The 24,904-nt window shown below is 46.8% G+C and overlaps 1 protein-coding gene across 1 annotated transcript in view; it reads right to left on the bottom strand.

Annotated features, from left to right (window-relative positions):
- The window catches only part of LOC130277524 (receptor-type tyrosine-protein phosphatase beta-like), a 279,946-nt gene that overhangs the window by 45,756 nt on the left and 209,286 nt on the right, over nucleotides 1-24,904 (bottom strand). Inside the window, exons 39-40 of the mRNA XM_056528200.1 lie at nucleotides 18,276-18,495; nucleotides 7,233-7,351 (exon numbers count right to left, since the gene is read on the bottom strand). Of these exons, the coding sequence (XP_056384175.1) occupies nucleotides 7,233-7,351; nucleotides 18,276-18,495 (339 nt within the window). The remainder of the gene's footprint in view (nucleotides 1-7,232; nucleotides 7,352-18,275; nucleotides 18,496-24,904) is intronic.

The following is a 24,904-nucleotide window of genomic DNA, read 5'->3' as shown; positions in this document are numbered from 1 at the left end:
AAACTCAGGATGTCCCCACAGGTCCAGGCACCCAGACAGCAGAAAAGGCAAATTAAATGCCTTACGAACCGCCTTCCAGGTCACAATGGTGTCCCTCACCACTAGGGAACGTTTTATGTGGGTCGGGAGGCGAGGGATGCGTGTGTGTAGGCAAGCCGAAAGCTTCCATGGGAAGACCAGGTCTGCCTCTAAAGGGTAATTAGAATGATAACTAGATTCGTGGATCCAGTCCAATACATGCCTGAACAAGCAGGCCAAGTTGTAACCGCGAACGTTGGGAAAACCAACCCCGCCATCAGGAGAACGTAGCATCAACTTTTCTAACGCTATTCTCGGTCGCCGACCGGCCCACACAAAACGAGTAAAAGCCCTGTTGAGATCATTTATATGTGTGTGTTTAAGCAGCAATGGTAAAGTCTGAAGGTGGTACAACATGCGGGGGAAACTTATCATTTTTACTAAATGGCAGCGACCCAGAAAGGAGAGGGGAAGGTGGGACCAACGGTGAAGTTCGTCTGTGATTGTCTTGAAAAGGGGAGGGTAATTAAGGGTGTATAAGGAGGAAGGGAGTTTCCCTATGTTGATCCCTAAGTACGTTATATGGTTTTTAATGATGACAGGTGGTATACCCATAGCCGTCCAATAGGAGGCCGGTTTAGGTGGGCCCAGGGGTAGAGCTTCACTTTTCAAGGGGTTAATTTTATAGCCAGAGAATTGGCCAAAATGTTCTAGAGTGGACATCAGGGGGCCATAATGATCACTCGGGTTTGCCAGGAAAATCAAAACGTCGTCCGCAAAGAGAGTCAACTTGACCTCCGTTCGCTGGATCCGGACCCCACTAAACAGAGCGGAATCCTCCAGGTATCTCGCCAAGGGTTCAAGAGCCAAATTGAAAAGGAGAGGGGAAAGGGGGCAGCCCTGTCTCATTCCTTTGTGGAGCGGAAAAGTCTGAGAGAGAAAGCCCGATGTGTGTACTCGGGCCTGTGGGGAGGAATATAACCCCCCTAAGAAAGTGCGGAAGGAGCCCGTAATTCCCATCTTGTCCAGCACCATCCCCAGCCAGTCCCATCGGACATTATCGAAGGCCTTTTCGGCGTCGAGAGCTAGTAACAAGGGCGATTCCCCTGGCTGAGGATGGTGATGAACCCTATCTAGAACCGTCAGCACCTTACGTAAGTTAGAGACGGCTGACCTACCTCGCACAAAACCAACTTGCGAGGGCCCAATAAGCAAAGGGAGGAATGCACTAAGGCGATCCGCTAGCATTTTGGACGCCAACTTGAGATCCTGGTTTATGAGCGAGATAGGCCGGTAGGAGTGCGGTTGAAGAGGATCTTTGTTCGGTTTCAGCAATAATTTAATGGTGGCCACATTGGTATGTAGGGGCAGGGAACCCGTGTGTAATAGATGATTAAAGTAACGCGTCAATGGAGTCACCACGTTATCCTTCAGCACCTTAAAAAACTCTCCCGTGAACCCATCGGGTCCCGGGGCTTTTCCACTGTGCAAGTTCTTAATAGCGTGCGTCACCTCAGCCTCTGAAAAGTCTGCACTCAAGATCATACGTTGATCATCAGTCAAAGACGGTAAACGAAGTGACTCCAGAAACGCCCCACCCAAAGACATGTCGGCCGTGTGACTAGAATAAAGTGTCTTATAGAAATCCCGAAATATGGTGTTAATCACTTTCGGGTCAGAATGGGCCCCACCCTGGGCATCTCGTAAGGAAGGGAAACGCTGAGGGGGGCGTCTGCCCTTTGCCAGGCGTGCAAGGAGGCGTCCCGACTTGTTCCCGAACCGGAAAAGTTCGGCCTTAAATTTCGAAAAAGATGCCAGGCATTTGCGTTCTGACCAAAGGTCAAAAGTGGCCTTAGCCTCCTTCCACGCCTGCAGAGCCGAGGCCGTGGGACAGGTGACATAGTTAGTGTAAGCTGTTTGGAGCACCTTGCTCGATTCTTGGAAGTGGTGGAGGGACTTCTTTTTTACAGTGGACATGAACGCGATCAATCGACCTCTAAGCACGGATTTGGCAGACTCCCAATATAAGGGAGCATCATTTACATGAGCAGAATTGTCCCACGAGAATTCCATCCACCAGCTGCGCAGAGAATCGACAAAGTTGTCATCTTTAGTCATATACGCCGGGAACCTCCACTGAAAATCGCTCCCTTTCGGATACGCATCCGTCAGGGAGAGAGAGATGGGGGAATGGTCAGAAATGACCATGTCATGTAACTCTGTGCTATCTACCCTGGAAAGGAGCTCGGGGGAAGTAAGGAGATAATCTATCCGAGACCAAGAGGAGTGACTGTGTGAATAATGAGTAAAATCCCTGCTGTCAGGATGTGTCAATCTCCAGGGGTCCCGCAATCCAGACGAGTCTAGGAAGAGGGAGAAGGTCTTGTCACTTTGTCGAACCTGAGAACGGTCAGCAGTTCCCCCTCTGCGGTCCTCAGCCAGGGAGGCTACAGCGTTCATATCACCCCCCACTATTTTGTTGGATATGGGATCACAAAGAACACGAGTCCCGACATCGTGGAAGTAGGCCTTGTTATCACCATTAGGAGCATAACAGTTATAAATGCTATAATCATGGCCATCGTGTCTCACGTGAACCCACGCCCAACGCCCATTGTTGTCCGTCACCTTGGCAACCACCACTCCTCCAAAGCCCCTACCAATCAGGATAAGCACCCCAGCCTTACCACCTACTGCTGGGGCCCCAATTACTTCCCCAACCCACAATCTCTGCATACGAACCATATCCTCCGTGGATAGATGAGTCTCCTGCAACAGGGCAACGTCCGGCCGCAATCTCTTAAGATGGCGAAGAACTTGGGTCCGTTTGTTGGGTGAACGCAAGCCTTTAACGTTCCACGAAACCAGTCTCATCTTGGAGAAGGGACAAGAGGTAAAGACCTGGAAAGAGAGAATAGGAGGGGAGAGATGGACAAAAAAAAAAAGGGGGAATTAGGATGAAGACGGGAAGTAGGAGGGTTAAGGGAAGGACAAAACGGTAAAAATTTGACAGGGGGAACACCAGGACGGGACAAACAGAACAGGACAAACACACAAAAACAAAAAAAACAAAAAAAAACACTCACACCGCTCCCTGACACTAGGCAGACCTAGTAGGGTGAAAGAAAATTAGGTCGGCTAAGCAGTAAAATAAAGCAATGCACAGGAACTTGGAGCACTACAATGAAAATAGCAACTGACACGTGTACTTGGGCACTTTAGCAAGTGCCTAACACTGTGTTCGGGACGTCCTTTTTTCTACCCCCGCTAGAGGACCCCCATCCCCCGGCCTAAACAGAACACTCCGGGCTAAGCAACAAACCCATGACCAAGCAGTACAAACCCCACTCAAATCAAATAACAATAGTGAAGGACGCTCTGACAGCACACAATCCCAAACCAGACCCCTGAGAATACAAGGCATATGGGAACGAGGGTAAGGTTCCAGGAGAATAGCGGCAAAAGGACAAACTAGGGGAACCACATCCACCCCACCCGCCCCCCGAACCATCCCAGTTCCCAACAAAATGGCAGTCCAGGAAGTTCGTGAAAGGCACCCAAGGTAGTGCACGGGCTCAGGGGGAAATACCCCAGACACCCGTCCGGAACAGTCGTTCAATCAAGACGGTATAGTCATTCAGCTCTTTGGGCACCCCCCGAGTGAGCCGACTTAGGGCTGGAGGCGGGCATGGCTTTTCTGGGGGATCGGGGGCTCTTCCCCCCACGAGCCCCCCTGGCTGGGCTGCGAAGCGCCATCTCCGCTGCGTACGGGCTGTGGAATACTGAAGAAGTCCCATCCTCATGAAAGACTCGGAGAGTAGCCGGGTACTGGAGTTGAAACTTTAGTTTCCGCTGGAACAGCTCGGAGCACACACCACTAAATTCACGCCTCCGTTTCGCCACAGGCGCCGAGAAGTCCTCAAAGAGAAGCACTGGACAACCGCGAATCATCAGGGGGGAAGTGCGCCTTCTGAAGGCGCGCATTAGGGCCTGACGGTCGTTGTAATCCAGAAGTTTAAAGATAACCTGACGCGGTTTAGTACGGGAGGCCATTTGTGAGGAGGTCAGATGCTGGTCCTGCGACCCGCGATCCGGGCCCAACCGATGAGCTCGTTCAACTCTGCAATAATAGTCCAGACCCAGGGCCTCCGAGAGCTCCACTTCACATATCCTTTGTAAATCCAGTAACTGCACCTGTTCGGAGAGCCCCACAAGCCGCAAGTTGTTACGCCTGGACCTATTTTCCAAGTCATCCAACTTCGCCCACAAGGCGCTGTTTTCTTTCTGCAGCTCAGTGATAGTACCCGACTGGGATAGAAAATCCCGCTGTAAAGATTTAACATCAGTTTGAATGGACGCCACCGTATTATTAGTGGTCGCAAGTTCAGTACGCCACAGCTGGAAAGACGCTTGTAGGGAAGCTTCCAGGGAGAGTTGAATGCTGGGCATGATTCTGGCTGTGACCTCTGCAGCAAGTTGTTTAAAATCCAAGGCTGAGGTTGGCAGCGTAGGGGTTAATGCAGGAGCAGCAGCAGATGGAAGGGGCAGCAGACCAGCATCCCGAGAGTCATCAGAAAGCAAGCTGGGCGGGGAAGCTGGAAGTGTGCTTTCCCCCACACAACCAGAGTGCAGCACAGAAGGGGTTAATTCCCAAAAAGAAGATTTTTCTTCAGGCACCCTTTCTCTCAGTGAAGATGAAGCCTCAGGGGATGAATGGCAGGCAGGGTCATGTATTGGAGCAGAGGGAGCAGGCGGCTGTAGATTAGGAGCATTAACCCCCCTCCCTCCTGACTCACCGCGACACTGCAGGAAGTCCTTGCTGGGGCTCTCGTGGCGCTCCGCCGCCGCCGCATTGCTGGGGGAATCAGCTGGTATCCCCTGAGTCCCATTGCCGGAGGGAGCTGGCAGAAGAGCCGAAGGAGCAGGTAGCTGAGCAGTGGGAAGGTGCCTGTCACGTTCCTCAGTGACACCGCGGCCGAGGTCCGGGCAGCTGCTCCCGCGCTGCGCCGCCATATGCAGAGAGGAGGCCGCCTGGCAGGAGAGGAGCCGAGCCGGGTCCTTCTGCGAACTGCGGAGGAGATATCGCTCCATCCGGGTCCTGGTATGAGAGGGGAGGTCGGGGTGACTGTTGCGGACACCGTGGGGCTGAACCGCGATCTTATATGCAGGTCGGGGCCGGGAGATGCAGGGAGCTCGCTCAGCCGCGTCTAGCCAGGGCAGCGCCGGAACCGGAAGTCCTCCTGGCTTATCTATTTAGGTTTATATGGCGAGACTCCCACCCTAGAATCCCTAGATCGGTGATGTATTACCATAAGAGGGTGGGGGGACTATCGGTTCCCAACATCTCGAAATACTACAGGGCGGCGCGCATAGCTCAACTTCTGGTTTGTAATGTAGGTCCCTCTGGGCCCAAATGAATTGATCTTGAAAATGAATTATTAGCCCCATACACACTATGCTCCCTCATGTGGTCGACCGGTCCAGTCTGTTCTTTACACCCTCCCTCTGCTCTACTCTCCCGTTATTCTCTCCTTCTTTGGCGCTCTGTCAGATTTAAGCTTAAACTTCAATCCCCTCCCTCCCCCTCCCTGCCTCTTTTCCATAACCCTTCCTTCCCGCCAGATCTTTCTCCTACCTCTTTTTCGCTGGTGGATCTCTAATAAACTTACAAATGTCAACCGTTTCCTGGTAGCGGGGAAGCTTATGACTAAAGATGCCTTTCTATCCCAGTTCCTACCTCCAACTTCTGAAATTTTCTGTATTTCCCGAATCTTTTCCTTTCTTACTTTTCTTCTCCGCCAATCTACTCCCATTACCCCTACTCCTGTTGAACCGATGGCTCTCTACACACCTGCTTGATCAGGGTCTTTATCTCTCCTTTATTCCCTATTCAATAGCCCACCAGATGATACTAAATTACAGTTTATGTCTCAGTGGGAGGAGGATCTCCGGGTATGTATGTCCCTGTCCGATTGGCATACATGTTGTTCTCAACTTAGCAAGGGCAGCTGGCAAGTTTCCCTTGCTGAAACTGCTCTCAAAATCCTACATCGTACCTATTATGTACCTGCACGCCTCCATGCTATTTACCCGGAGGTCTCTCCCTTATGTTTTCGGGGCTGTTCGGAGGTGGGGTCCATGCTCCACACATGGTGGTCTTGCCCATTAGTAGCTACCTTTTGGGGTGGAGTCGTGGATCTTGTCTCATCTCGTCAGTCCTCGGTGCTAATGTACCATCTGATGTATGCTTATTGGGCCGAAAACCCCCAGGTCTCTCTTCTACTCATTTCAAATTGACCCAGTTTATTCTGTTGGCGGCACGAATACACATAGCCTCTAAATGGCGCTCAGCCATTCTCTCATTACCTATGGTTATTTCTAGAGTTAACCAAATCCTCATCTCAGAAAAGCTGAATGCACTCAGAGCGGACGCAATGGAATTGTTCTCTAAAGTTTGGGAACCTTGGATATCCTCTCCTCATGCCCCGAACATGCACCATTACCTGTCTCTTTGATTGCATGATTTCAGTTACCTTTTCCAAATGCTTTTATTTTCACTGTTTGTTTGCTATACATATGCAGTACCAATGTGATGACCCTATCCCCTCTACCACACCTCCCACTCCCCTTCCCCTTTTCCCCATCCCGCCCCACCCCATAATCATTTGGGGAATTATGGTTTGTTCTGTTATTGCATATTATTGTATGCTTTCTTATATTTCTGTACTTACCGGTATATTGTACTTTATCACATGGCATTGTTCTTTTGTTTATTACTGATTTTGTCAATAAATACATCTTTTGACACAACACAATGCCCCTTTCTACTAAGCCTCAGCAAAACTCACAACTAATATGGTGTAAGTCATTTAAGTTTTTTGGGGGCAAATTTGCCAGATTTATGGTGCATTTCCAATAGTAAATTGTGTTATTTCGACAACAGCCTTTAGGAAAGAGAACAGCAGACCTCCAGTTGAGGGTCCATTCTATCTATAAGCAAAGCTTTCATTATCGAGTGTTAGGCTAGGTTCACACGGCCGTTTTTTTTTGGTTTTTTTACCCCTTAAAGGTTGCAAACGGCTGCTACCAGGTCATGACGGATCCCATTCACTTTCATGGGGTATGTCGGTGACCTGGTAATTTTACATGATTTTCGCTGAGAAAAAAATAGAGCTTGCAATAACTAGTGAGCACAACTCCACTATGGCACTTACCTGGATTTACTGGTGTGTTGATAGGTTGACTAAATGGAGAAAATGAATATAAAGAATTTTTTGGTGAAATCTTCCAAGTTTCATTCCATTTTGGTGAAGTAAACCCTGCAATGCCAACACTAGGAGGAGATTTCAGAAAAAAAAAAGATCAAAACAATTAAAATATTACACAAACCTTAAAAATGTCCTCTTTATTTGGTTTACATTTTTCTAGAATGTGAAACTTTTACATACAAATTTTCCTTATTTACATAAAGCTAAAATGTATAGGGATACAGTGGGGATCAAAAATTTGGGCACCCCAGGTAAAAATTTGCATTAATGTGCATAAAGAAGCCAAGGAAAGGTGGAAAAATCTCCAAAAGGCATCAAATTACAGATTAGACATTCTTATAATATGTCAACAAAAGTTAGATTTTATTTCCATCATTTACACTTTCAAAATAACAGAAAACTAAAAAATGGCGTCTGCAAAAGTTTGGGCACCCTGCAAAATTTATAGCATGCACTGCCCCTTTGCAAAGCTGAGACCTGCCAGTGTCATGGATTGTTCTCAATCATCATCTGGGAAGACCAGATGTCAATCTCAAAGGTTCAAAGGTCAAAATCTGACCTTGCCCCAACAATCAGCACCATGGGTTCTTTTAAGCAGTTATCTAGAAATCTGAAACTGAAAATAGTTGACGCTCACAAAGCTGGAGAAGGCTATAAGAAGATAGCAAAACATTTTAAGATGTCAATATCCTCTGTTCGGAATGTAATTAAGAAATGGCAGTCATCAGGAACAGTGGAAGTTACAGCAAGATCTGGAAGACCAAGAAAAATATCAGACAGAACAGCTCGCAGGATTGTGAGAAAAACAATTCAAAACCCATGTTTGACTGCACAATCCCTCCAGAAAGATCTGGCAGACACTGGAGTTGTGCTACACTATTCCACTATAAAGAGATACTTGTACAAATATGGTCTTCATGGAAGAGTCATCAGAAGAAAACCTCTTCTACATTAAAAAAATCAGCATTTGAACTTTTCAAATGGATAAATTATCAGCACATACTGTGTTATATATTGTATCAGACGTGCTGGTCACTTGGATTTTGTGTTTATCATTATTTGGTTTGTATTTGTGTGTATTTTTGTGGCTCGTTGAGCATTTATGAAACCCTTTTGGTTTCTTTTTTAGGCGCAAATCAATAAACATTGTTTTTAGGTCCTGTTCTGTGATTTATGGCTACAAAAAGCGTTTACAAGCTGTGATACTTGCCAAAGGGGGCAGTACAAGATATTAACTCTGCAGGGTGCCCAAACTTTTGCAGATGCCCTTTTTTTGTTTTCTGTTATTTACAAAGTGTAAATGATGGAAATAAAATCTAACTTTTGTTGACATATTCTAAGAATGTCTAATCTGTAATTTGATGCCTTTTGGATATTTTTCCATCTTTCCTTGGCTTCTTTATGCACATTAATACCAATTTTTAACTGGGGTGCCCTTTTTTTGAAAAAAGGAGATTTTTTTTATACTTACAGTAAAATCTCTTTCTCGAAGGATCCATTGGGGGACACAGACCTTGGGTATATGCTGCTGTCTCTAGGAGGCTTGACACTATGGTAACCAAAAAGTCGGCTTCTCCCAGCAGGATATACCCGCCTCCAGGGCACTGAGCTAATCAGTTTTAGTCCCAGAGCAATAGGAGGAGACCGACAGGTCAAAGGAAAAAACCATGAACTGTCCGAGAACAAGAACAAAAATTAACTGAACACTCCCTCGGACAGATAACCGAATAGGAACCCCAGAAAAGGGCGGGAGCTGTGTCCCCCAATGAATCCTTCGAGAAAGAGATTTTACTGTAAGTATAAAAAATCTCCTTTTCTCTATCGGCTCCATTGGTGGACACAGACCTTGGGACGTACCAAAGCCGTCCCTTGGGTGGGCAGATAAAAAAGGTCAGGCAGATGGCGCCTGCAACACTTTACAGCCCAGACTAGCATCAGCCAATGCGAAAGTATGAACCTGGTAGAATCTCGAAAAAGTGTGCAAAGACGACCAGGTGGCCGCTTTACAGATCTGCAATGCCGAGGCCTTGTTTCGGAGAGCCAAGGATTCCCCCACAGAACGGGTGGAATGAGCCAAAACCCTGAACCCTTTCAGCGGTAAGCTTCCGAAATAGCACATCGGATCCACCGAGAAATGGTGGCCTTGAAAGCAGGCTGTCCCTTTCGACGACCTTCCGTAAGGACGAAAAAAGAATCGCACTGATGAAAGGAAGAGGTGACAGAAAGATAAGTCCAAACCGCCTGTACCACATCCAATTTGTGGAGTAAGCGCTCCCTGGGATGAGAAGGAGCGGGACAAAAGGACCGAAGGATGATGTCCTCGTTGAGATGAAAACGAAACGACCTTAGGTAAGAAGGACGGATCTGGCCGGAACACAACCTTGTCCTGATGAATTATCAGGAAAGGAGAATGGCAGGAGAGAGCTGCCAGTTGAGATACTCTCCTAATGGAAGTAATGGCTATAAGAAAAGCCACCTTCCAGGATAGGAGTCGAAGGGGAACCTCCCTAAGAGGCTCAAAAGGTGCGCCTTGGAGAGCGCCTAGAACTAAGTTCAAGTCCCAAGGGGGAGAAGGGGACTGGTAAGGAGGGACAGCGTGTGCCACGCCCTGAAGGAAGGTCCGGACATGCAAATTGGAAGCAAGAGGATGCTGAAGGAGAATGGAAAGGGCCGAAACCTGACCCTTAAGGGAGCTGAGAGCCAGCCCTTGTTCCTACCCCGACTGCAAAAAGGAGAGGAGACGGGGAACAGAAAAGGTAACTGGAGAAAAGGTCTGAGTTTCGCACCAAGGAAAGTAAGACCGCAAGGTATGGTGATAAATTTTCGCAGAGGAGGGCTTGCGAGCCCTGAGCATGGTGCGAATTACCTGGGAAGAGAAACTGCGGGCCCTTAGAACCGCGGTCTCAACCACCATGCCATTAAATGCAGCGACTGTAAATTGGGGTGGCAAAGGGGACCCTGTGACAGTAGGCCTGGACGAAGTGGAAGACGGAACGGACGTCGTCTAGAAGCCAGACCACGTCGGCGTACCATGCCCTTCGGGGCCAGTCTGGAGCCACCAGAATGGCGGGGACGCCTTCAGCTTCCTCAGAACCCTGGGAAGGAGGTGGAGGGGAGGGAACAGATAGGGCAGGACAAAGCCCGACCACGGAATTACTAGGGCATCCATGGCTAGAGCCAGGGGGTTTCTGGACTTTGAAACAAATGTCGGAATTTACGGGTTGTGTCGAGACGCGAAGAGATCCACGTCTGGGGTCCCCCAGAGGTCGCAGATCTGTGCGAACACCTCCGGAAGAAGAGACCACTCTCCGGGGCCGGCTGAGGACCGACTGAGGAAATCCGCTTCCCAGTTGAGCACTCCCGGAATGTGAATCTCCGAAATAGCCGTAACTTCGTGTTCCGCCCAGAGGAGGATCTTTGTCACCTCGGACATGGCTGCCCAGCTGCGAGTGCCGCCCTGCCGATTGATGTAGGCCACAGCCGTGGCGTTGTCCAACTGGACACAGACAGGGTGGCCCTGAAGCAGGGACTCCCAATGCTTCAGACAAAGATATATCGCCCTCAGTTCCAGGATGTTTACGGAAAGAAGGGCTTCTAGGGGAGACCAGAGGCCTTTAACTGTCTGATCCCTGAAAATACCCCCCCAGCCCGACAGGCTGGCGTCTGTCGTGACCACCTGCCAGTGGAGGGGAAGGAACGAACGCCCCTGAAGAAGAAGGGGGGAGCGGAGCCACCAGCACAGAAACCGACGGGTCCCAAGAGGGAGAACAATCTTGCGATTGAGAGAGAGAGGAGACCTGTCCCACCGGGCAAGAATCGCCAGCTGAAGAGGACGGTAATGAAACTGGGCAAAGGGTACGGCCTCCATGGCTGCCACCATCTGACCCAGGACTTCCATGCAAGTACGGATGGTGACTGGGGATGGTATCCGGAGGGAGCGTACTCCTGACATGAGGGCCAGACGTTTGTCCGGAGGGAGGTGAATCCGAGCAGAGGCCGAGTCGAACTGAAGCCCCAAGAAGACCAGAGACTGGGTGGGGGAGAGAACAGACTTGTCTCGGTTGACCATCCACCCGAAGCGACATAAGGTCTGAAGAGTGAGGCTCACATTCTCCAGAGCCTGGGCTCTGGTGGAGGCCTTGATGAGGAGGTCGTCCAAGTAAGGTATCACTCATACCCCTCTTGACCATAACAGAGCTATCACGGGCGCCAGAATCTTGGTAAAGACTCGTGGCACTGTGGTCAGACCGAAGGGGAGAGCTACAAATTGATAATGACCTTCCGTAACCGCAAAGCGGAGGTACCGCTGGTGGCCGGGAAAAATTTGAACGTGGAGGTAGGCATCCTTGATGTCCACCGGGGAAAGAAACTCCCCTTGATCCATAGATGCCACCACCGAACGGAGAGATTCCATTCGGAAATGGCGGATCAGAAGATGTTGGTTGAGACGTTTGAGATCCAGGATTGGCCACACAGGGAACCACGAAAAGATTGGAATAGAAACCCTGAAAGTTGGATAAGAAGGGAGTGAAGAGCCTCCCGAAATTCCCTCGCAAGTGAAGGAGATCGGGTAGCACGGGACTGAAAAAAACGATCACTCGGAAGGGAGGCAAATTCTATCCGGTATCCGTTGGACACAACGTCCCTGACCCAGGAATCCTGAATGTGCGTGGTCCAAACGTCGAGGCGACCTCCCACCTGAGAAAAAACTGCGGGTGGGGGCGTCCCTTCATGCAGAAATGGGTTTGCGGTTGCCCGGTTTGGCCGCAAAATAGCCGGAACTGTTGGTGTTCGACTTCCAAGAGGGACGCGCCTTGAAAAAGGGAACCTTCTTGTCACGCAAAGGCGCCTGGCTGGACCCTTTAGAGGGGCCAGAAGTCCGAAAGGAAGAAGACTTTCTGCGGATGTCTGCGATGTCCTTGGCGAAAGGATATCGCGCTTGAACTTTCTTCAGTCCCTGAAACTTCTTCTCAAGGTGCTTCCAGGCAGATTCTAGAATGGCATCAAATTCAGTGTGAGAGCTGAACACTTTGGGTGCCGGTCGGGCACGATGAAAGGATACTTCTGGAGCTATGTTCGAAGTTCCTAGGTCCTCTAGGTTAAAGGTGTCTCTTATGGCCGTAACCAATGAGTTCACCATGTCCACTGAGTCCGAACGGTCCTCTGAATCGGATGCCGAATCGGAAACCTCGTCCGCCAGTTCTCCAGGAGAGTGCGAACGAGTGGAGGCAGCCCTAGAAGAGGGAGACTCCGACTGGGTACGTGGCTCAGGGGAGCCAGAGATGTGACCACGGGAACGTTCTCTGGAAGAGTGACGCGTTTGGCCTGAAGAAGCGGTCGGGCGAGACCTGCGAGTGGAACACCCGTGTCTACCAGAAGACTCAAGGGATGAGTCAGAGGAGACACCCCTTGTACGTTTATGTGAAGCATAGGGAGAAGGGGAACGGGACCTTCTAGAGGGCCGATGAAGGGTAGACCTCTCCAAGGCAGTCACCACAGAACGGGAGACCTGTGCCAAGTCGGATATAGACTGGGAGAGGGAGGAAACCCAGGCTGGAGGGGCGGCCGAACCCACCGGGTCTGAAAGAGCACCTGGGTTAGAAATAGCAGGGGGGTCTGGGGGAGCAGTGGAGCAGGCAGAACAAGTGGGTTCAGCAGAACCTGGCATTTTTGCAGAGCAATTTTTACAAGCGTAATGTTTTGAGGTAGGGACAGTTCTGGGCACGGACATAGCAAAAAAATTAACAGTCTCACCCAAGCCTGTGTCCCTAGGCAGCTGCTGTGAGGAGAACTCCGCACCGAGGCTGTGAGGAGAGAGAAAGAGACACCGGCCAATAGAAGGAAGGGGCCGGGTCAGATGCAAGGGCACTGTGATTGGCCCCTGCATGGCCCCAAACGCGCAGACAGTGCTGATTGGTGGCTCAGTTCGTGCTGCTGAAGCGCTTATGCGGCCTGGCGGGTGGAGCTAATGTCCGCCGGGCCGCCAAAGAAATACAGAGAGACTTAGTAATTGCGACCACTCCGAACCCCGAGCGCACACGCCGCCTGTAGTGAGCTCCTATGCGCCCGGGGGACGGAGCGGGCAAAGTAAAAAGTAAAACGGCGCACACGCCCGCAGAGAAGAAGCCTGCGGCGCGTACATCCCACACAGACTGTCCAAATAAAGTGCCCCTCTACTGTGAACACACTGCCCCTTTGACACACTGCTCCCCCATATAATAAAAGTCCCCCTGCAGGGAAGAATGAAAGTATCCCACGGCCAGCCTCAGCTTAGGAAGAATAGTGGTACAAAACAGGGGTCTCCAGCTGTTGCAAGGCCTAAGGAGAGAAAAATACTCACCTGTGCTGAAGAACTTACCTAAATAAGTCTTCAGAATGTAGTCTTCAGTCAGCATTGTCACCTGCAGCAAGCCAAGCTCATAGCGAGGCAAACAGGGAGGTAGGGCGACCCGGACCCATGAGGTACAACCCCAAGCGCTGACCGTTGGCGAGAGGGGGTTAACAGTACATCCAAGATGCCTGCCACCTCTCGCAATGGGGATACAGTAAACCGCAGTTCCTGAGTCCCCACCTGAAAACAGAAAGAAAAAGGAATAAAGCACTAACACATTCCCTAAACCTAAAAAATATGAGACCTGGTCTGGAGAACTCCAGACCAGTGTCTACCTCCTTAAGACACTAAGCTAAAACTGATTAGCTCAGTGGCCTGGAGGCGGGTATATCCTGCTGGGAGGAGCCGACTTTTTGGTTACCATAGTGTCAAGCCTCCTAGAGACAGCAACATATACCCAAGGTATGTGTCCCCCAATGGAGCCGATAGAGAAAAAAGAGATGTGAAAGAGCCATTACTTGTTGCCAAAACTGCTTTCCATACCACCAACAAAGTTGAATAAATCTCTAAAAAAGAATTAATATCCATTGGCCATCAATATCAGATCTGTGGGGGTTCAACTCCTGGTACATAGCTTCCTTTAACACCTTACTTTCTCCTATATAGTGTTGAATAATTTTAAACTCAATGTTCCCCGAAATACTTTATTCTTAGTTTCCCACTCTCTAAAATCTTGAGAATATTGCTCCTCTTTATACCCGCTCCTGTACTATATTTGTTAATTGTGCTGCAATATAATTATTAGGGATGCACCGATATATCGGCGGCCGATACATATCGGCCGAAAATAGCTATTTCGGCAAAATGCAGAAACAACAAAAAATGTGCCGATAATGACCCACCTCCTCTGCCCGCCCACAGCACAAGTTACAAACACTGCCAATGGCAGAGGCACTCGTGGGCGGTGCAGGGGGGGCCGGCCGCAACATCTGGGGGGGCGCGCTCTCCGGGATAGGAATACTTCTTTTATGTGCCCGGGCCGGCTCCCGTGTGTGGCTGCAGGCGGGGGCCGACCAGAGCATATAAAACCTAATACTGTATACTAAAAACCAGGGGCCTCCAGCTGTTGTGAAACTACAACTCCCAGCATGCCCGAACCGGCAAAGTCTGTCCGTGCATGCTGGGAGTTGTAGTTTCACAACAGCTGGAGGCCCTCTGGTTTTTAGTATACAGTATTAGTTTTTATATGCTCTGGTCGGCCTCCACCTGCAGCCACACACGGGAGCCGGCCCGGGCACATAAAAAGAAGTATTCGTATCCCGGACATCCCTGTGTCCCGAAAAATCTTTTCGGGACATAAGGATGTCCGCCGATCACTCACCATTCCCCGGTGTCCTCCTGCGATCTTCCTTCGGGCCTTCGCTTCTCCGCCTCTATGGTCGTACGCACGGGACGTCACTGACGTCCCGTGCGTACAACCATAGAGACGCAGGAGGACCGCAGGATCGTCGCAGGAGAATGCGCGCTGGTCGGGGCCTGGTAAGTGACCGCGTCATCTTGTTCAGTGTTCCGGTCACCGCTCCTCCGGTCCCGGCACCTACTGCTATGGTCCATAGGCCATAGCAGTAGATGTGACCCCGGGCCGGAGGAGCGGTGACCGGAACACTGTGGGGGCAGCAGTACAGACATACACTGTATATGGCTGGAAGCTGTATGTCTGTGGGGTGGGGGGAGCTGCCTACTATTGTGGGGGAACTGCTGACCTAATGTGGGGGGGAGCTGCCTACAAATGTGGGGGGAGCTGCCTAATATTGTTGGGGTGGAGCTGCCTAATATTGTTGGGGGGAGCTGCCTGATATTGTGGGGGGAGCTGCCTAATATTGTTGGGGGGAGCTGCCTAATATTGTTGGGGGGAGCTGCCTGATATTGTGGGGGGGAGCTGCCTGATATTGTGGGGGGAGCTGCCTAATATTGTGGGGGGAGGGAGCTGCCTACAAATGTGGGGGAGCTGCCTAATATTGTGGGGGAACTGTCTACTATTGTGGGGAACCTGCTTACTATTGTGGGGAAACTGCTGACCTAATGTGGGGGGGAGCTGCCTAAAAATGTGGGGGGAGCTGCCTAATATTGTTGGGGGGAGCTGCCTAATAGTGTGGGAACTGCCTACTATTGTTGGGGGGAGCTGCCTACTATTGTGGGGAACCTGCCTACTATTGTGGGGGAAATGCTGACCTAATGTGGGGAACCTGCCTACTGTTGTGGGGGAGCTGCCTACTATTGTTGGGGAGCTGCCTATTAATGTGGGGAACCTGCCTACTATTGCGGGGGAGCTGCCTACTATTGTGGTGGAGCTGCCTACTATTGTGGGGGAGCTGCCTACTATTGTGGGGGAGCTGCCTATTAATGTGGGGAACCTGCCTACTATTGCGGGGGAGCTGCCTACTATTGTGGGAGAGCTGCCTACTATTGTGGGGGAGCTGCCTACTAATGTGGGGGAACTCCCGACCTAATGTGGGGGAACTGCCGACCTAATGTGGGGGAGCTGGCAATCTAATGTGGGGGAATCTAATCTAATCTAATGAGCGGAGCGCTGCATTTTACCAGAAGACGGGGAGAAGTCATTTTCGGTATCGGTCGGACATTTTTTTTTATTTCGGTTTCGTTTCGGTTCTGAAATTTCCATTTCGGTGCACCTCTAATAATTATAATAAAAGTTGGGTAAACTTAATCCTCTTTTTACTGGTGGATACAAAAAACAACTCTTTAACAACCCTTAAACAAACTAATTAATTTATTCTTCTTTCCATTTCCCTAAAAAAATTATTTTTAAACTATATGGGTTTCACCCTGAAATAGTGTAACACCATAGGTAAGATGACAATTTTTACCAGTGCTAATCTGCCATATACAACCCCAATCCACTCCCCAATATCTGACACTTATTCCCTATTTTTTCTCTAATACTGGATTAAGATTTAGTTTCACAAAATCTTCCACATTTTTAGATGATTATCCCAAGATATTCAAAATTATCTGGTTTTAAAATGTTGAAATTTTTTATTGGCTTTTCAATCAACTCATCCAAGCGCAAAATACATGACTTTTGCCAATTTATCCGAAATCCTGATCTATTCCCAAATTCCTTACCACCTGTACTACCAGGGAGACTTTCCTTACTGGATCTCTAATAAATAAGACCACATCGTCTTACAATACAAGTATTTTTTCTTCATCATCTTTAACACCAAATTAGATTTATTTACTTGAAAAATCATATTTTTTTTATTGTTATTGTCACTAACTGTGCCTGGTATTGTAGCTCACTGCAGCTAAGTTCCAGGTAAGTAAATGGCACAGCTACTGCAAAATGTAAGCAGCTGTGCATGGTAAACAATGCAATCACAACCCCTTAAATCAGCTAGTTGTGGGGGGTGCTGGGAGTCAGACAGCGACCAATGTTTTATGAGGGCAAACGTTCATGAGTTGTAAATGAGGAGAGGGAAGGTAAGCTGCTGCGCATTTACCGGAAAAAGCAGCTGAAACCCAACATGCCCCACTCCATACATATTAGAGAGTCATCAGGTTCTGTCAAAATCAGAAATCTATATAAAAAAATAAATTCATTAATATATATATATATATATATATATATATATATATATATACACACACACACATACATACATACATACATACATACATACACACACACACGCTTTAGCATAATGGCTAAATTTTCTGATTGTGTTACTCTCGGACTGCGGACATTGGCCAGGAGTTTTAAACATCCTGCTGCTGGACCAACGTCATGGTAAAGTATGATTTCACTGACTAGCAGGCAGGTGCAGAGAATAGTTAGTGCGGGGGCAGGTAGAGAGGATGGGGCAAACAGGGGACAGAATATTTATTGTGGGTTGAGTAAAGAGTAAGGGGGGACAGAAGACATCAGCGGCCATTATTTAAATTATTCTTTATGCCAATCACCATATGCAGTGTGAATGTAGCCTAATATAGAGCACATTTTAACAGGATAAAGCTTATTTAGAATAAGCAGCCCTATTTAAAGACCACATATTACATAACAGATCTGCTACACTATCACTCAATGGCATTCAAAATATTGGCTTAGATTTGCTAGTACTGTCAGAGCAGACGTAGACTAAACAGTTTAGACCAAATGTTATTTGACTGTATAACATTTGAGAACGAGCAGCCTATCACTGCTGGGGCTTAAGGAGACTTGGGAAATGTGTGTCAAGATGGGTTCCCCAAAAAAATTGTTAAGGAGTATGCCTTGAGTACAAACTAAGAATATAGTTTACAAACAAGTATTTCAATGATATGTTAGCTGAGTTAACCACTCTTTTTCAGAATCTGTCAATCAGTACTAATCTGCTTGCTTTTTTGTAATATATTTTGCTCTATTTAAACATTCGCAAGCTGTAAAGGATGAAGGCAAACATAGGTCTTATATATTAAGTAAAAAAAATACAATAATCTTTAAGCAAATATTCATATTTTTGTATGAAATTTAAAAAAATAAAAGTGTGTTAGTTATATATCACTGTTGCTTTTTCTCTCTCACAAGGTTTGGGAAGGAAGAGTGGGCAACCCCAGGTGCTCAACTAGTCAGTCAATAAAACAGGAAATAAAATTACCAATATTGTGATCCAGAATCCAGAGGTCCATTTATATAAGGTGACTGTCCAGAGTTATCTCCAATAGTCACTGTTATCTCTGTTGTAGCTGCACGAACTGACCTTTGTGAAGTTTTGTCATTAGGGTTTTTGATCAGTGCAACATACTTGCTGGTGCCTTTATTCTTGAAATTACTATAGGTCTGTAACAGATCATCTTCAGACGGCATGCTACCTTGAACTGAAGTAGAAAAAAAAGTTCTAAAATGTCATATTACTGAGTAGAATCAAAGATGTAAAAAAAAACACCACAGGTTTTTTTCATTTATGCACTTTTGGTTTTTCCTCCTCCCCTTCTAAAAATCAGAACACTTTAAATTTTGCACCTACACCTTGCGCCACCAATGGTGCTTTGTAATTACATCAAACATCTCACCACAAAATTTACGGTGAAATAAAGAAAAAATCTTTGTGGGGCAAATTGAAAAAAAAAGCCATTTTGTAAATTTTGAGGGCTTCTGATTCAATACAGTGCACCTTTTAGTAAAAATCACACTTTATATTTATTCTGTAGGTCCATACGGTTAAAATTATACCCTACTTTATTTTGTTTTACTTTTAAAAAATGATAACTACGGTATTTGTAGGAAAATTTGCATGTTTTAAAATGTCCTCCTCTGACCCCTATAACTTTTTAATTTTTCCATATACGGGGTCATATGAGGACTAATTTTTTGCGCGATGATCTGAAGTTTTTATCGGTCACATTTTAGTTTTGATGGGACTTTTTGATTGCCTTTTATAAACTTTTTAGGGTATACAAAGTGATCAAAAATACACAATTTTAGACTTTGGCATTTTTTTATGACCATGCTGTTTAATTAACGTTAGTTTTTATAGTTCGGACATTTACACATGTGGCGGTACGTCATGTTTATTTTTGTTTACATTTTATTTTGGTTTTTAAATGGGAAAGGGGGAGGATTCAAACTTTTATTAGATAAGGCGCTAAATCACATTTATGAACTTTTTAAAAACTTTTTTTAAGTTCCCATAGGGGACTATTACAAGCAATCCTTATATTGCATACACTGAACATCGAGGCACAGATCGAACAATGAGAAGGCAGATAAGGGCCGTCCCGCCATCCTCTCAAATGTTTGGGACGCTGCGATTTCACCCGGCGGTACCGAACAGCCCACTGAGCTAGTCGGGATGTCTTTCCTCCCGTTTTAGAGGCCGCAATCAACTTTGATCGCAGCATCTAAAGGGTTAAAACTGGACATCAGCCCGATCGGCGGTTCCCCAGCGATAGCAACCAGGACTCACAGGGTATAAAGCGTGCTCAACTCCTGATCACGCTTCATAGAACGGGAGCGTGCAACGTCCATTGTGCTTAAGGGGTTAAAGAGTACCTGTCATCAAATCATATTTTCTAAACTAACTCAGATTATATTCCCTAACTTCTCCCAACACCCCTCCTGCCCTTAAAAAAAATTCTGAGCTTTAAAAAGCTCTGTATCGTTTATACCTCATATTTATATGCACTCCTGTACTATATTTGTTAATTGTGCTGCACTATAATAATAATAAAAGTTGGGCAAACCCAATCTACCTCTTTTTACTAGTGGATTCAAAAAACAACTCTTTGACCTAGTGTTTCTGACCCCAAACTAATTCATTTATTCTTCTTTCTATTTCCCTACAAAACTTACCTTTAATCCATATGGGAGTCACCCTGAAATAGAGTAACTCCATAGGTAAGATGGCCATTCTTACCAGTGCTAATCTATCTGCCATATACAACCACAATCTACTCTATATCCAATACTTATTCCCTATTTTCTCTAATACTGGATTAAGATTTAGCTTCTCAAAATCCTCCACATTTTTAGAAACAATGGGGGACATGTATCACTAGATGTCTATTATAGACACAGAACTACCCTTAAAGGGGTACTCCACCCCTAGACATCTTATCCCCTATCCAAAGGATAGGGGATAAGATGTCAGATCGCCGGGGTCCCCGGGATTGCTGCTGCAGCACCCCGCTATCATTACTGCGCAGAGCGAGATCGCTCTGCATGTAATGACGGGCAATACAGGGGCCGGAGCATCGTTACGTCACGGCTCCGCCCCTTGTGATGTCACGGCCCGCCCCCGTCAATACAAGTCTATGGGAGGGGGCGTGGCGGTCGTCACGCCCCCTGCCATAGACTTGCATCAAGGGGACGGGCCGTGATGTCATGAGGGGCGGAGCCATGACATCACGCTGCTCCGGCCCCTGTATCGCCCGTCATTACGCACAGAGCGAACTCGCTCTGTGCAGTAATGATGGCGGGGTGCCGCAGTGGCCATCCCTGGGGTCCCCAGCAGTGGGACCGCGGCGATCTAACATCTTATCCCCTATCCTTTGGATAGGGGATAAGATGCCAGGGGCGGAGTACCCCTTTAACACTTCTTGTCTAATTTACACTCTTGCTTAATATTTGCTAAAGTTGTGCACTCCTTTGATACATTTTGTGCAAATATAGAAACGCCCCCCCCCCTTGCTCTACCGTGCACTTCTTCTCTACCTCACACGGTACACTGCTCACATAGCTAGAAGTTCTGGAGCAGCAGTGTGTGGCGAACAAAACTCTGCACAATAGTAAAATCATGAATCTTTATAAAGTACACAGAGGGGGAGATTCTCGAAGAAGTTTGCGCCAAAAAAAAAAAAATTTGGTGCGAAAAGTATCAACCACAGTTTCAAAGAGCTTTGTGCTGTGAACTGTTCGCTTCAGTTTTGTAAAAGTGGGCATGTCCACATATATTGTCTGTTTTACATGATATATATATAAGGGGTGAGAGTCCAGTTTACATAAAAAATTTCACACCAGCTTTTTGATAGTGTAGAAATCACAGAAATGGTTGTAGTTTTTTTTGGGGGGAGGGGGGGGGAAGGTGTTATGTTAGTAATCTCTTGGTCGCTGCACCTGCACTCACATTTAAGCTCAGAAATGTTTTATTTATACAGTTATCACTTGTCTGGGCACTAGTAACAATGGAATATTTTATGAGATGGTTCCACCATAATTATCTTGGATATAAAAGTTGGCGCAAAAATCAACAATTTTGGCACAAAAATTGCTGATTTTGGCACCAAACTCGGCAATTTTGGCACAAAAAAAATCCAATATGGCTGCAACAAAAAAAATATTTTGGTGCAAAAAAAACAAACAAACATAACATAAGTGGCACAAAAAAGAATTTTCACATACTTTCAAAGCAGCAAAAGAGACCTTTGAAAATGTGAGGAGAAAAGAAAAAGGTGTGAATAATATCGCTGGAACAGAAATTACAGTCGTTTTTGAGAATCTCCCCCAGAATGTCTGGGTTTAAAAAATATGTAATTTTGCTGAACAATCTGTCCCCTTACCTCTATATCAATGTTTACCAACCAGATTGCTACATACACACACTCACACACTCAACTCTGCTACATACACACACACTTTACACACTCAACTCTGCTACATACACACACTCACACTCAACTCTGCTATATACACACACTCACACACTCAACTCTGCTACATACACACAATCACACACTCAGCTCTGCTACATGCACACATTCACACACTTAGCTCTGCTATATACACACAATTACACACTCAGCTCTGCTACATACACACTCACACACTCAACTCTGCTACATACACACACACTCAACTCTGCTACATACACACAATCACACACTCAGCTCTGCTACATACACATTCAACTCTGCTACATACACACAATCACACACTCAGCTCTGCTACATACACACTCAACTTTGCTACATACACAACCACACACTCAGCTCTGCTACATACACACATTCACACACTCAGCTCTGCTACATACACACAATCACACACTCAGCTCTGCTGCATACACACACTCAACTCTGCTACATACACACTCACACACTCAGCTCTGCTACATACACTCTCACACACTCAAATCTGCTACATACACACTCACACACTAGAGATGAGCGAACTTACAGTAAATTCGATTTGTCACGAACTTCTCGGCTCGGCAGTTGATTACTTATCCTGCGTAAATGAGTTCAGCTTTCAGGTACTCCGGTGGGCTGGAAAAGGTGGATACAGTCCTAGGAGACTCCTTCCTAGGAATGTATCCACCTTTTCCAGCCCACCGGAGCACCTGAAAGCTGAACTCATTTACGCAGGATAAGTAATCAACTGCCGAGCAGAAAAGTTCGTGACAAATCAAATTTACTGTAAGTTCACTCATCTCTATCACACACTCAACTCTGCTACATGCACACAATCACACACTCAACTCTGCTACATACACACTCACACACTCAGCTCTGCTACATGCACACATTCACACACTTAGCTCTGCAACATACACACTCACACACTCAACTCTGCTACATACATACTCAACTCTGCTACATACACAACCACTCACTCAGCACTGCTACATACACACATTCACACACTCAGCTCTGCTACATACACACACTCAACACTGCTACATACACACTCACACACTCAACTCTGCTACATACACACAACCACACACTCAGCTCTGCTACATACACACATTCACATACTCAACTCTGCTACATACACACATTCACACATTTAGCTCTGCTACATATAAACACTCACACACTCAGCTCTGCTACATACACATATTCACACACTCAGCTCTGCTACATACACACATTCAGCCCTGCTACATACACACACTTAGTTCTGCTACATACACACACAGCTCTGCTACATACACACACTCAACTCTGCTACATACACACTCACACACTCAACTCTGCTACATACACACTCACACACTCAACTCTGCTACATATACACAACCACACACTCAGCTCTGCTACATACACACAACCACACACTCAGCTCTGCTACATACACACATTCACACACTCAGCTCTGCTACATACACACATTCACACACTAAGCTCTGCTACATACACACACACACTCAACTCTGCTACATACACACTCAACTCTGCTACATACACACTCACACACTCAACTCTGCTACATGCCCACAACTACACACACAGCTCTGCTACATACACACATTCACACACTCAGCTCTGCTACATATACTCATTCACACACTTAGCTCTGCTACATACACACACACTCAGCTCTGCTACATATACACACTCACACACTCAGCTCTACTACATATATACACTCACACACTCAGCTCTGCTACATACACACATTCACACACTCAGCTCTGCTACATACACAATTACATACTCAGCTCTGCTACATACCCACTCACACACTTAACTCTGCTACATACACACTCAGACACTCACCTCTGCTACATACACACAATCACACACTCAGATCTGCTACATACACACATTCACACACTCAGTTCTGCTACATACACACATTCACACACTCAGCTCTACTACATACACACACTCAACTCTGCTACATACACACACGCAACTCTGCTACATACACATACTCACACATATGAATAGACCTAACAGCTGTACCTCCTTCTCCCTCCCTGCACATTAAAGTGGTACAGCCTTAGCTTTAAGGTCACCATGGTAACACTAACAGGTGCAATCTCCTGCTCTCATCAAGAACAGCAGAGTTTGAATTTTACACAGTTTAAAGTATGATCTGTGCCAGGAAGTATTTCACCTGCATTATAACCTGGTGTATTATCCAGTTGTATCGGGTTAGACTGCGGGTGAAGGGTGATCACAAGTGGTCCATAAACATTGTTTTTGTTTTTTTATATGGTAAATGGAAAAGATTTTAAGTATCACAGAGATAATCTGACTGTTGGCAGAAGCATAGTAATCTCCACAATCCACTCTTTGAAAAATGAAATCGATGATTTAGAGCATCTTAATACGTGCAGGCCAAGATGGCTTATATTTGCATTAAATATATGGTCATTGCGCAAGATTTCTGCGGGTACATTAAATGTACGCAGTTAATAAATTTGTGCGTACTAATTATGTCACTCCAAGGTACACCCAAAACCTACACATCTGGAGGAAATGCTCCACCAGAATGTGTGCAAAAAAAGATGCAAAAAAACAGCTTAAGCAAAATTTTGCGCAAAAATTTAAACACAACACAAAATCTTTGATACATGACCCCCAATGATCCTAAGATATTCACAATTATATGTTGGTTTTAAAATTTTGACATTTCCTATTGGTTTTTCAATCAACTCATTTAATCCCTTCCCGCTATAGGACGTATGCATATGTCCCAGCACCCGACATGTTCGCGCACTGGGACCTATGAATACATCCTCACGATCTCCTGCTCTGCCGCGGGCAGCTCAGGAGATCGCCTGCGGGAACTGGCTGTCAATCACAGCCGGGGACCCACCACAGCTGCCGGGGCTGCGATCATGCCGGTCCCAGCAGCATTAACCCCATAGATGCTGTGATGCATCTATGGTGTTGACAGGGGGAGTGGGCTCCCACTGTTCATCAACGGCGGCACCACAATATGATCACGGGTCGCTGTTGGTTGCCATGGCAGCAGCTTATGGCCACGCTGCATTATACCAGGCTAAGATAGCGGGGTGAGCAGGGGCAGTGTGGGGACCCAGACCCAGGGTACAAG

This window comes from Hyla sarda, chromosome 6, assembly GCF_029499605.1.
Source record: "Hyla sarda isolate aHylSar1 chromosome 6, aHylSar1.hap1, whole genome shotgun sequence".
Lineage (NCBI taxonomy): Eukaryota > Metazoa > Chordata > Amphibia > Anura > Hylidae > Hyla > Hyla sarda.
This window is presented reverse-complemented; position numbering and strand designations above follow the sequence as displayed.